Source organism: Hibiscus syriacus, unplaced genomic scaffold (assembly GCF_006381635.1).
Source record: "Hibiscus syriacus cultivar Baekdansim isolate YM2019G1 unplaced genomic scaffold, ASM638163v2 tig00109987_pilon, whole genome shotgun sequence".
Lineage (NCBI taxonomy): Eukaryota > Viridiplantae > Streptophyta > Magnoliopsida > Malvales > Malvaceae > Hibiscus > Hibiscus syriacus.
The window spans coordinates 791,521-805,420 of NW_024062550.1; the positions used below are offsets into that span (position 1 = coordinate 791,521).

Below are 13,900 nucleotides of genomic sequence, written 5' to 3' on the forward strand. Positions count from 1 at the left end.
TTGATGATGAGGATGAGACTGTGGCTCGTTACAGATTGGTCCAATGCTTTCTTTGTTTCAGATTTTGCTCAAGGTTGCCCATGGAGATGAATTGAAGAAGGTGAAACATGTAGTCCAATATGGAGTTTTTGCAGCTTATCACTTGGCTCTCGAGACATCATTTCTAGCTGATGAAGGTCCTACACTTCCGGGGCTCCCTTTAAAGTCTCCTATAAATGTTGCCTTACCCAATAAACCATCAAGTATTGACAGGTCTATTTCCACCATACCTGGTTTTACCATCCCATCCTCTGGGAAGACCATGGATTCTCAACCGATAAACAAATTGCAGAAATCCAACGAAGTTAATAGCTCAGATAGTCCATCATCTGCCAACCTACAGGGGCTAGTTCATCATGCATGTCAAAAGGTCCTCATTCTCTGACTATGACCAAGGAATCTGCCTCAGACAATGTTGAAGCTATTGCTTCCTTGACTTCACTGTCTGCTTTGAGAGAGAATATCTCTTCTCATAACAATGTTTCATCCCTAAATCATGCATGTGGACAGGTTGATGGAGTGGACCTTAAAGAATCTCTTCGAACCAAAACAGCTAGAGATGGAGAAGCTGTAATGGGTGGCCAGTTTATTTCTCTTTGTCAAAGATTATTAGAAGCAACAGACCAAGGCGGTGGTCCTGGTGGCAGTAATTATGCTGGTGGAAACATGATGGCTGCAAATCATCTAGGTGGCCCAGAGTTGGCATCCTCGAAACAGGAGACTTGCAACAACAACGAAGAGGTGGGGTCCTCTAAGGAAGAGTTTCCTCCATCACCTTCATAGCACCAGTGCATTTTGGTGTCTTTATCAACACGTTGTGTTTGGAAGGGCTCTGTGTGTGAACGGTTCCTTCTCTATCGAATCAAATACTATGGGAGCTTCGATAAGCCTTTGGGACGCTTTTTACGAGATCATCTGTTTGATCAGGTAGCTGTTATTGTTGTTATTTCATGCACAAAACTTATCCCCTTCTCTGTTTCTTATTTCTACAACTTAAGATTCTTCTTATCAGAGCTTCCATTGCCGTTCATGTGAGATGCCATCTGAGGCACATATTCACTGCTATACTCATCGACAAGGTAGCCTGATGATATCTGTTAAGAAACTATCAGAGCTTCCTTTACGAGGAGAGCGGGAAGGAAAGATTTGGATGTGGCATAGGTTCTTGCGATGCCCTCGGATCAATGGGTTTCCTCCTGCCACTCGAAGAGTTGTAATGTCTGATGCTGCTTGGGGTCTATCCTCGGATCAATGGGTTTCCTCCTGGCCAACCTGTGATTGACATTCTTGAGATGAATAAGTTGCGGAGGCAAATACTCTTTCTGTCTTATGTTTGGGACCAACGTCTGGGACATGCATATAGTTCGATTAACAATAGTATCCAGGAAGTTACGAGCAGTTCCATCGGTATGCTTGGGTTGAAGCCTGTTAGTTCTGTGGAGAAGCTTCTCGAGATTAATGTCAGTCCCAAGCCAAGTAAAGCCTTAAGTAGTTCCGAGTCTGCCCTAGTTGGGACCAGGCCTAACATAAAAAAAATCATGCAGGCAGTACTGGTCAAATTGACAAATCGGATGGAGATCACCCAAAAAGGGCATGGACAGGGACTTCAATAACATGGAGGAGACTGAGCTTTCTCTTTCTTCTAGTACAAATACCAGCTACAAATATGATTCTCTTGAATCTGGAACAGTTGTGCAAAGGGCCCAGTCAGAAGGGAAATTACCAAATACGGAAAATTTATCTGAGACCCTTGAGGCAGCATGGGGTGGTGAAAGTCACCCTGCTAGCATAATCTCTAAAAGGAGAATGGTTACTGTGTTCCCGGTTCAGTTGCGGCGGATGTGTCAGCTGCAGGAAATTTGGATCAGGAAATTCTTGCTATAGATCATGTTGAAATGGAACTGATTCGTACTCCTCAGTCTGCTTTGCCTACTAAGAAACTTGAAAACCTGGAGAAGTCAATTAGCTGGGCAAGCATACCATTGCCAAGTTTCTCATATAACAAGAATTCTTCGTTCAATCCTCGAAAGCTCAGTATCAATGAGTGTAGTCCAGTCTATATCTCTTCATTTATGGAGTTGGAAAGGCAAAGTGGTGCGAGGCTGTTGCTTCCACTTGGTGCTAATGACACAGTAGTACCTGTTTATGATGATGAGCCTACTAGTATTATAACATATGCACTCGTCTCATCAGAATATCATTCACAGATGTCTGAGTCGGAGAGGCCAAAAGATGCTGCAGATTCTGCAGTTTCACATTACATTTTGATTCAGATTCTGCAGAAGTCTGAAACGGAGTTCGTAATGATCATTTGAACGTAGTTCAGGTCACCTGGACGAACTCTTCACATTTCTGCTTTTTCCGGGACACTTTTTCATCGATAAACCTAGCAGTGAATGAAATGGAAGTATACGAAAAGCCTATGATGTTAGAAGACCCTCCTCCTTCGGATAGCCGGTTCCGTTCGTCCGGTTTCCTCTGGTTGTGTACCATGTATAGGTTGTCATACGTTTCGGGTTAGATGCATTTCCAGTGGCATATGAACTAATCGAATCGATCCGATCCGATCCGATCCAATGTTCGCATTTGCTACTCAATAATGTTTGTTCTCACGATTACGTATATGTCTGTCTATAGTTGATCGATGTAATGGACTACTCCTTACTAGTTGGTGTGGATGAGGCAATACACATGGGACGAGCACCTTGCAACATGGGTGAAGACCTCGGGCATCCTCGGCGGACTGGAAAACACGCCGCCGACCGTGATATCGCCCCAACAATACAAGAAAAGGTTCGGAAAAGCCATGACCGCTTATTTTCTGATGGTGCCGGATCAATGGTCTCCTCCGACAATCGTTCCGAGCGGGTCTCAGGCTGACCTTTGTGAAGAAAATAATAACAGCACACAAGGTTAGTAATTCTGTTGAATGATGATATTAAAAATCCTTTTGCCTGTATATGCATCTGTTTTTTTTTATTTATAATTATTTGAATCTTGGACATTTTGGTAGATCAGCCTATAGACAATTCAATGGTTTTATTTATTAATTTAAAATATTTTTATTTTTATTTAATTATGAAAAAAGAAAAATATTAATAATACTTTTAAATATTAAATAAATAATCAATTTGAGATTTTAAACCAGTCTGATTTAGGGATGAGAGATCTGTATAATTTTGTGGATTTCATTTCGTATTTGCTCTAATTGGAGCAAAAATGGATATAAATTTAGTAGGTAGTGGGCGGGTGTGGATGTAAAAAGTTATGCACGCCATGGGTAGTAGGTAGGTGATGAGTTTGAGAACTTGTCCGCTTTATATCCGCTTGCCCCGCATCCGTCCGCCCTACATACGCCCTCTCACTAATTATTTGCCATATAAATTTTGAACTATTATGAATTTACGTATAATTTTAGACTTTTATATAAATCTTAAGACTTCATAGGATATGACTTGTAATTTAACCAAATCTAAGTGTATAAACTCAATTTAATCATTGGTTTATTTTATTATGCTTCTTGTTGGATGTATTAGTTTTGTAATTTGTTGTTTATATAATTTGTGAGGTTGATGTTAGACGGGTACATGCGAGTACATGATGACTGGTGAATATCTAATTGGGTAATGAGTATGGGATAGATTTGATAATATATCCATGTGAACGGATATGAATTTAAAAGTTTTACTCATCAAAAGTGGTGGATAGGTGATCGATATAAATATAAAAATATTAGATCGATACGAAGATAGTAAAAGGTATCCATAATCCATACCCGTCCCGTCCGTTTACCACTCCTATGTTAATAGTTCAAAATTTATATGGGGCATGTTCCTGATCTGACCAGATCGAAAAGGTGTATGAACCACCAACTGTACTATACTTAAATTTGTGGGACATTTGGCATGGCATCAAGACCAATCCAGCCTGCTTATCAAATCAAATTAATTCTGTAATTAATTATAAATAATAATTAAGATTAGTGTGGAAAAGCATTAAAGAACTCTTTAAGCTAGAATTGAAAGGGGCTAATCTCAATTAATTATATCAATCCATATCTCACCATACCATTTAGCTAGATTCCAAGTTAGTTGCCTTTAATATAAAGACATTTGATGGAAAACTATGTTATTATGGTGGAAAATAAAGCAAAGCAAAAAAAAAAAAGTAAAGTACACAAATTGTCCCCTAACTATAGGATATTGTTTTATTAAGTTACTTGACTACTAAAAGTTACATAATAGTCCTCTGACTATACATTATTGCTTTATTGAATCCCTTGATTATTAAAAATTATAAAATGATCACTCGACTATTCATTATGTTCCAAACTCATCATTTTCCGTTAAAAAACTGGCGGTCTTCTGATCTAAACATTAATCTACTGATTGTGATATGATCATATTTGATTTTAGAATCTCAAACAACTATCATATCCCAATCATCATGTTCAGACGATCGTCGATTCTTTAATGAAAAAGGATGAGATTAGAACATAATGAATAGTCGGGTGACCATTTTGTAATTTTTAATAGTCGAGGGACTCAAGAAAGCAACACTCTATAGTGAAATGCCCATTTTGTAACTTTTAATACTTGTGTGACTTAATAAAGTAGTACCCTATAGTCAGGGGACTATTTGTGTACTTTACCCCAAAAAAAGTAAAACTACATAAAAATCATATAATTATGTTGAAATAATCGTTTTGATGAAGAAAATAGGTTCGAATCCTTGTGTATGCAGAAAATCCCCGATAGAAGACTCATCCACCAAAGTCAGTTGTGCGACCCGGATCAATACAAATTAATCAAGGCGAAGTCTTGGAATTGGAGGGCAATAAAAAAAGTTTAAGAGTATTTAAAGCCCTCATATTTTAAAATTAATTAAATCTTTAAATCCAGAAATTATTCAACCCTTACATCTTGACATAATGCACACATATTCATTTACAATACATGCCACTAGTACAAAATTAGAGAAATACTCCAAGGCTGGCGGTTGGTGCTAGACAGTCTAGATAAGGCTCCTCGAAAAGCTCCTGGTCCTAACTTGTGCACGAAAACAAATTCCGATCGCTAAGCTCACAAGCTTAATGCCACACTAATAACCAAATTAAACTACATGTATCCTCAAATGCTCATACTTAAACATACTTAACTCATACTTGTTAGCATATGAATATGATAACTAAAACATATGTACAAAGGTAAGCATCATGGTGAGGCTGAGGGGCTACATCTCGGAGTTCACACACCCCTCTATCCTACCTAGGGTGGAAATCCATAATTCTACATCGGATTGCATCACCTGCTAACTCGTTCCGTTGAGCCTTGGGGCATCTACGCCCAGTTAGAAAATATGTGTCTAATGCATCATCTTAAGGTTGGTCATATCTTAACAAATAAAAGTTTCCTTGTTCTAGAGTGATTCAAGTGTCCACCACGTTTCCCAAACATCAAACAAGGCAAGTTTTATGATTCCTTAAATTTTAGGGTTTTTAAGTGAAATTTAACTTGTTATTATCATTCTCACTTAATGTCTTATTGAAGGATTAAAGAGTGGTTTGAGTCCCTCAACCGTGATTCTAAAATCCCCCAAATTTCTTATCTTTGAAAAGAAGGTAATACTAACCCAAGAGTATCGATACCCCTACTTGAGTATTGATACTGGCAGCTTAAAATTGACCTCAAGAAAAAAGGTAGTATCGATACCCCTATGGGGTGTATCGATACTCAGCCCTTGGTACCGATACTCCCATGAGTATCGGTACCAAAATTGTATACTGGAATTTCAGTATCGAGACATTTCCCTCAGGTATCGACAGGGCATGTAGTATTGATACTCTTCATATGAGTATCGATACTCCTACTTATAACTCTTCATATTTTTTCCTTTCTTATGAACAATATCGATACTCATTCATCCAATATCGATATTGACACCTGAAAATGTCTTATTTTGGTATTTTCAAACCTTCCTAACCATTTCTAAGACCCTAAGGAGGTCCTCAAACATTATTAGTATCTTATTTAAACTTATTAGAGTCATAAAGAGACATCATATAGCTTAAAAACACATAAACTTAAAATCTACCATGAAAATGCTCTTAAATCCTTCAAAGCTAATGTAAGCTACAATAATGCATGGTAAGGCTTATAATTGTCATAAGAAAGTTATAAGGGTGTTACCTTGATGGCTTAACTGAAGAAAACTTCTCCAGTTTCACCTAAGGGTCAACTTCTCTTTACATCTTGCCTTAACCCCTCTTCAACTTCTTTCACTAATGCATAAGAAAATAATGTTACTAGCTTATTTGTGAGATCATTGTGAGTATAGAAACATTTCTTAAAGTTCACCCTACCCCAACACAAATAGAAATCCTTATTTTTCATAAACCCCAAATAAAACCCATTTTAGTTTAAAGCATAAAACTTAACATATGGGGCTCAAAATGAAGCTCTCGAAATGGGAAACTAGTTTTCTTGTCTTAGCTATCCCAATGAGATAATGAAATCCTTTAAACCATACTTGGAGGAAAGGAAAATGAAGAGAGAAAATGGAGAGGTGAAGAAGAGTGTTTGGTGGAGAAGATAAGAGAGTAGTTCACGTTAATATCTTAGAAAATTAGGGGGTTTTAACTTTTGATTTAAAAAAGGGTAAATTACACTTTAGGTCTTCGTTCTTTTAATTCTTAATAAACTTATCTCAAACCCTTAACACTTGGGCCCAATCATGCCCAAATCTAACTTAATTTAGGTGTAACTATCTTAACAAATCCTTTGAGCCCTAATAACGGGTCTTGGGTCAACCCAAACTACTAACCTGAGATTTGGGGCATTACATATGACGTGACATATAATATCAACTAATTCAAAAAATATTATATTTAATGATCAATATTAATTAAAGGAGTGAATTAATGAAATTTAAAACACAAACTTAATTAAGGGTAAAAAATTTCATGAATTTAATTGTTTTTTAACAATTTAAAGATTCCCACCCACCAAAGCCAAAAATAGGGTAAAATATGCGTTTAGTATATAAACTATTAGTTTTGGTCCATTTTAGTACCTAAAATTTTAATATTTTCAAAACTATTAGTTTTTGTTTCATTTTAGTACATTGTTAAAAACTTAACATTAAGTTTTGAAAACCCTTGAAAGTTTAGGTACTAAAACTGACCAAAACTGATAGTTTAGGTACTAAATGCGTTGTGTTTTTAACGGCAGGGTATTAAAATGAAACAAAAACTAAACGTTAGGTATGATTTTGAAAAAAATGAAAGTTTAGGCACTAAAACATGATAAAACTGATCATTTAGGTACAAAACACATAATTTACCCAAAAAATATTATTAAAGAAATGTTGAGGTTTGTACTATATCTTCTTCTTTGGTCTATGCTTACTTTTCTTTCATTTATTTTTTATAAAAAAAAAAATTTGTGGTGTGGATTGCATATATTTAGTTGTCAAATTATAGTTAAAGAGTCACTTTACAACTAATTATCTGCCTTCAAGGTGGTCTTCTTTATCATTAATTATACCGTATTGATCTTAAAGTTGTGGTTGAAGCACTTTATTCAAGTCTCTTTTTCATTGAAATTTGTTTGCTAATTGTTGGAAATGATTTGCGTGGCGAAGGATACCTTGCAACTTGTCAGCATTCGACCAGTTTTGATTCGACTCGATTTTATGGGATTGATTTTCTAAAAAAATATAGGGTTAGTTAGTTTTTTATGAGATAAAGGTCAGATTAGATCGAGTTTAGGTTTTAGAGTAAATAAACCTAGACTTGCAATGGTAGATCCACAAGTTTAGGGTGGGCACGTATCTGCAATGAAATTTGATTTTTCTTCTTATTTACTTATTTTACTGATTATTTTTATCTCGAAATCTTATTTGTGCTCATATATAGGGATGAGCATAGGTCGGGTCGGATTTTCGGTCAACCCAACTCGACCCAAAAATATAAACTATCCACTTGATTTCCGATTCGACCCAAGTTTAGAAGTGACTTCATCCGATCCCATTTTTTTGAGATAAAATCCGAACCCGACCCAAAATAAATATATTTATAAAATATATTATTTTTATTCAATAAAAATATGGATCTAATTGAAAAAAATCATATATAGAGAGTCATTATCGTAATTATCCCTAAATATATAAGGTAATTTTTCGGATCGGGTAAGGTAAGGTATTTTTTTACCCTAAACTAGAATTTAACCCGACCCGAACATATTTTCAAAAAACCCGATTCGATCCATCCGTATTTTTTTAAAAAAAATTGACCCGATCAGGTCGGAACCTATCAGGTTTGAGTCTCGTGCCCATCCCTACTCATATCGTACAAAAAAAATTGTGTTATTAATATATGTATGTCAACTCCAAAAATATTATTGAACCCGTTATTACTAACTTGGCCTATGCTAAAAGGTTAATTATTCCTTATATATTTAGATATAATTATAATAATATTTTTTCTATTAAGGGTTCTATTATGTTAAATTTAGATCATTTATTTTTCTTAACACTTGATTCTATTTTCATCCGGTTAAAACAACTTGGCCTGTCAAATAAGTACTGTTTTTTCCCTAACCATCCAATTTGGTACATGAAAAGATGGGTGAAATTGAAAGGCAAGTAAAATGTGTGGGCATATAAGTGGAAGATTAATAAGAGGCTGATATGTGCTTACAAGCTGCCATCATATTGCATGCATGCATGTCCCACATCGAGAGAAAAATGTGCTTCAAAAAGTGCAAAAAGTGCAAAAAGAAAAGGGGAAAGCCATTCACTTCATTCAGACATTCAATAATTAACATCAAACCCACGTAGACGTACGTAGACGTGGGATTCCTTAGTATATTATCTTTTTCATTTAAATATTTAAAGTAATTTTTTATTAAAATAAATACTTAAAGTTATTTTTTGGACAAAATAGATACTTATATTTAATTTTTTCATATGAATACCTAAAGTATTCTTTAATTAATGTAACATGTCAACTTTTTTAGAACTTATATGAAAAAGTTTAAATAGTTTATGTACCTATTTTGATATAAAATACTTTAGGTACCCATTTTGACTAAAAAATAACTTTAGGTATTTATTTTGACCAAAAAAATGCTTTAAGTACTTAAATGAAAAAGAGAGTATCCTTTAGGTACTTATTTATGATATAAGCATTTTCAAAATTAGCACTTTATATCAAAACTTTTGAGCCCATTCGATAGAGTGAACAAAAAATTTGATTCGATCTAAAATAATGAACTTTTTGTTTCGAGTTCCTTGAGTTAAGTTATTCAAACCAACTGAAATTTCAACTTTTTATTTCGAGTTCGAATTTTATCAATTCGAAAAACTAAATTTGACTATTTTATAATTTAATCCACGATTTCATAATTTCTTCGATAACTTTTTTTCATTTTAAACCCACATTTGACCAAATTTGTACCACTCCTAAACTATTGTAGAATATCTATGTAGCTTCAATGCCTCTTTCTAAAAGTTATTTTTTTTATAATTTAGTTCTCAACTTTATACAATTTTTTATTTTTTAATTATTCCTTTTAAGTCTACTTTTTACCAAATTTAAATTACATGCTCCACTAACACTACAGAATATCTATTTAAGTTCAATTCCTATTATTAACAACAAATTTATTATTTTTCAATTTAGTCCCGTTTTATTCAATTTGATCTTTTGGTTGATTTTTTTTTTACATTTTTACTTCCTACCAATTCCTTTATTTAAGAAAAATATTATAAATATATTTTATAATTTTAGATATTATTTGATTTATTAAATAACATTATAAATCTTATTTAAACATTGGAATAACAATATGTATGTATGTATGATAGGTTAGGATCCACTTACACAATGTAAAACTCTTTAGTTTTACACATATTTAGGACCGTTGGGTGAGTGAAAATAAATGGTTGAGATTGAATCCTCTTATTTTTTTCCCAGTAAATATCTTTACATTTCTTACTTTTAATCTCAGCCATCTCTTTTCACTCATCCAAAGGTCACAATTCTGTGTAAAACTAAAAGAGTTTTACATTGTGTAAGAGCATATTACCCCTATTATTAGAGAAAGTCGTTTAAATTGAATGGAGTCTATGTACCATAATATTCTGACAAGTTACAATTAAATTTAAAGAGAAACTCAAACAACTCGACTCAAATCTCATAAACTCGATCCGACTCGAAAAAAAAAATCAAATAAAGTTTGAGTCATAAAATAAGACTCGTAAACTTGACTAACTCAAATTTTTTTTACTCCACTCAACTCAATGGAATACTCACTCCTAATTCGAATAGACAATGAGTTAGATTTTGATGAAATTAAAAGTAGTTGTGGTGTTAAGATTAATTATTGTAATGATGTAATTGGATCCAATCACAACAATAATAGTGAGATTAAAAGTTGAGGACTTAAAGAAAAAAAGAGCAATTGAATAAGGACTTGAAGAGTAATTGAAAATTTAAAAGAAAAAAAAAAGAGATAGAAAGTAAGTTGAATAAGGACTTAAAGAATAATTGAATCTAAAAAGTTGAGGATTAAGACTTAATTTTATTGGTTTCAAAATTGAGAGGGTCTAAAGAGCAATTGACCCATAAAAATTAAGGGGACCAGGTATTCAATTTATTATTTTTAAAATTATTGGAGGGCTAAAAAGCAATTCACCAAAAAAGTTTTATTTTTAAAATTGAATATTATCTTCATAATCATATAATTAAACTTACAGAAACTAAATATTTGGTAAAATAAAACATTTATGTCCTAAATTTGCTGATGATTTATTTTATATACTGGATTTTGATTAATCCATTTCTGACCACACTTATGCTTTTCAATCAAGTTTACTGGAGGCCTGAGGTGAAAGTTACTCCGGTTGACGGCAGCCACGCATTTCCGGCGATAAATTGACTGACCGTGAATTTCGCGGCTTCAACGCGTCCTAAAACGTGGAATCCCGGCCACGTTACCCTTCCGGAAGTTCCTGCTCCGGGTCCTGCATTCGCATACTCGGCAAAGTACAACGATTTCGAGTAAGCACTTTGTCCGGGCCACTCGACCCAACCTGCGGAAGCGATGGCGTCGTCTATTGTCGATTCCATCACGATTGCTCTCGAATATTGTTTCCAGGGCCTTCCTAGGTACGAGTTGAAGCTATGCTTAAGGGGAGAAAAATCCGAACTCGGCACGATCCGGCAATTTTGAATCACGAAGCCGGTGTTTTGTCCGGGATCCGACCTCCCGTTCGCTAGTATCACGTTGTAGCTGCCGCTGCGAGGACGGCGAAGAGACAACGTGCAGCTCTGGAAAACGGCGGCGGCATTTCCGAATATGAAATCGATCGTGCCGTAAATGTCGCATTCCCTATAGAACTGACGCAAGGAAAGAGCGTATAATGTGTCCTGGTACCCTGCAATGCTGCACCTATAGAAAACCGAATGATCGGAAGCAACATGAAGAGCCAAGGCTTGTTCTCCTTGGGGACCGGCCGTGTTTTGAAATCCGATATCCCGAGCCATAAATCCGTCGCCGGTAACAGCTGAAAAATCGAACGAGAAGTTAGAACAGGCCAGTACATGAAGGACCCTTTACCCCGCTCTTGATCTTCTAAGATCTTGATAATTAATGATACAAATTATATGTTAGGCCATTTATTAAGGACCACTTCAGTATCATAAAAAGATCAAATTATTTAGAAGGTCCCTGTACAATATACTTTTGGTGAATTTAATCCCTCTACTTTCCGAAATTTGTTTTTTCAGTCTCGAATCCTACTTTTTTCATCGGATAATTTGTATTTAGGACTGAAAATACAAAATTTAAAAAGCAGAGAATTAGAAATAATCAAATCATAATAGGACTAAATCTTAAAAAAGGACATAATATATGGACCAAATACAGAATTTGACCTTTAATAAAGATATAAAAAATACTCACTAAATGTGGCGGACCCGGGCATGCTAGAGCCACCATTGACACTACCACCACCGACGATGATAGTTCTGTACTTCCCATCTCCGATCAACGTAATACCGTCTTTATTAGTCTGGATTTTCTCGTTATAAACTCCGGCTTTCACGTAGATCACAAACCGTCCCCCAGAAGCCGCAGCGATAGCTTCCGAGACCGTCTTATAGTTCCCCGTCCCGTCTTTCGCCACTACAACATTGGCTTTCACCTCCGGTGCCTGAAGTAGTCTCCGGTCTTTCGCCGACAACCAATTGGGGAAATCGCGGGCCCTCTCGCTCAGCTGGCGAGACACGGTCGACGTGCCGGACATCCTATTGACAAGGGCTAATGTGTTGCTGCCCAACTGAGACAGGTAGTCCATTTTTCGGGCTATTTGTCCCATTAGGTCCCTATTGGACAGCAAAGTATGAGTGTCGGCGGAATCCTTACAGGCTTGTTGGTAAGTAAGGGCAGCGCTCATCCATGTCTGAATATTGTGTTTGTTTTGGTTCCGAGAATTCTGGAGAGCTAATAAAGACTGGTCGAGCCGTTTCAGGGACATGCTCAACAGCTCTTGACAGTACCCTGCATGTAAAAAATTGTGCCTTTTAGCTACAATAAAACTATTTATGTCAAATTGTGGTTTTAGTCACTTTGGTTTACTCGGATCTATATTTTAATCCGAGTTAATTACATCACCAATCCCCAACCTAGGACCCTCATTGATCTCAAACTTCTAAATATTTCGATTTTATACATAAACTATAACTCTTATTCTAAATTAATCCTCATATATATAGGAGCTATTATTTAATCTTTACAAGGCACATAAAGGTGAATTAATACTAGGGTAAAATATGCATTTAGTACCTAAACTATCAATTTTAGTCTATTTTTGTACCTAAACTTTCAATTTTTTTAAAACAATACTTAAAGTTTAGTTTTTGTTTCATTTTAGTACCCATGTTCAAAATTCAATGTTTTTTTTAAAAAAATTAAAAGTTTAGGTACTAAAACGGACCAAAATTGATAGTTTAGGTACAAAAATGAAATAAAAACCAAACATTAGGTATGTTTTTGAAAAAAATTAAAAGTTTAGATATTAAAAATGACCAAAACTAATAGTTTATATACTAATTGCATAATTTACCCTTAATACTATTTGTGAAGTAAGAGTTTTATTATAAGTGGTGGATCCTCCCTTAGTTTAGGGTGGACAGTACACCATAAAATCCGAATTTTTTGTATTAATATTTTATTGATTGTATTCACTCCATACAAAAATTTTATGTTATTAATACACGTGTACGCACCTCAAAATATTTTAGAATCCTTCATTGTTTATCTTCAATGTTTCAAATAATAAACATATATATATATATATATTTGATGCATCAATGGTGAAGTTTTTTTAGCTTCACAATCAGTCTTAGTCTACTGTCGTATATTTTTAATTAATATTTATATAAATATAAGACACGTGACGATGAATTTAATTTATTTGTGGTGTTAAAAAACTCTATTATCAACGTATCAAATAATTATCGAAATAATGTTGTCAAAAAGTGTTTTAATATTGTCGGCAAACCTGTGATGGAATTGACATGTTGAGCTTCTGAGATGTCGAGGTTGGAGCTTAATTGTGTGAAGTAGGAGGTCGGGAGATTGGTTTCCAATATGGTTTTGTTTATAAGAGCTGAGACGACGTCGACCTGTTGGTTTCCGGACACGAACCCCGCCATCGTGTCGGCACAGAGGCTGGAGTATCTGGTGAACCTGCATTGTTCATGGACATGTTTGTGGTAACCGCCGCTCACGGCGGCGAAAGAGCCGTGGGTGGCCGCTCGGGCACAACCCAACAACCAGAACATGGTGAATAATTC

At 35.1% G+C, this 13,900-nt stretch overlaps 1 protein-coding gene and 1 pseudogene across 1 annotated transcript; one reads left to right on the forward strand and one right to left on the reverse strand.

Moving 5' to 3' along the window:
• The first annotated feature begins 376 nt into the window (after positions 1-376).
• On the forward strand, positions 377-2,919 carry LOC120211965 (annotated as a pseudogene).
• Positions 2,920-10,912: 7,993 nt separating this feature from the next.
• On the reverse strand, positions 10,913-13,900 carry LOC120211942 (pectinesterase). Its single transcript, XM_039210409.1, has 3 exons — positions 13,606-13,900; positions 12,006-12,602; positions 10,913-11,607 (listed from the first exon to the last, which is right to left on the reverse strand). Exons 1-3 carry the CDS (start codon positions 13,886-13,888, stop codon positions 10,913-10,915), a joined length of 1,575 nt encoding a protein of 524 aa, XP_039066340.1. The 5' UTR covers positions 13,889-13,900.

What these genes read in the sequence shown, in the direction of transcription:
- LOC120211942 (XM_039210409.1), bottom strand. Translation starts at nt 13,888, where the DNA reads ATGTTCTGGTTGTTGGGTTGTGCCCGAGCGGCCACCCACGGCTCTTTC. An exon ending in ACATGTCAATTCCATCACAG is followed by an intron (nt 12,603 to 13,605) that starts GTTTGCCGACAA and finishes TTTTACATGCAG; the next exon opens with GGTACTGTCAAGAGCTGTTG. An exon ending in GCCCGGGTCCGCCACATTTA is followed by an intron (nt 11,608 to 12,005) that starts GTGAGTATTTTT and finishes TCGATTTTTCAG; the next exon opens with CTGTTACCGGCGACGGATTT.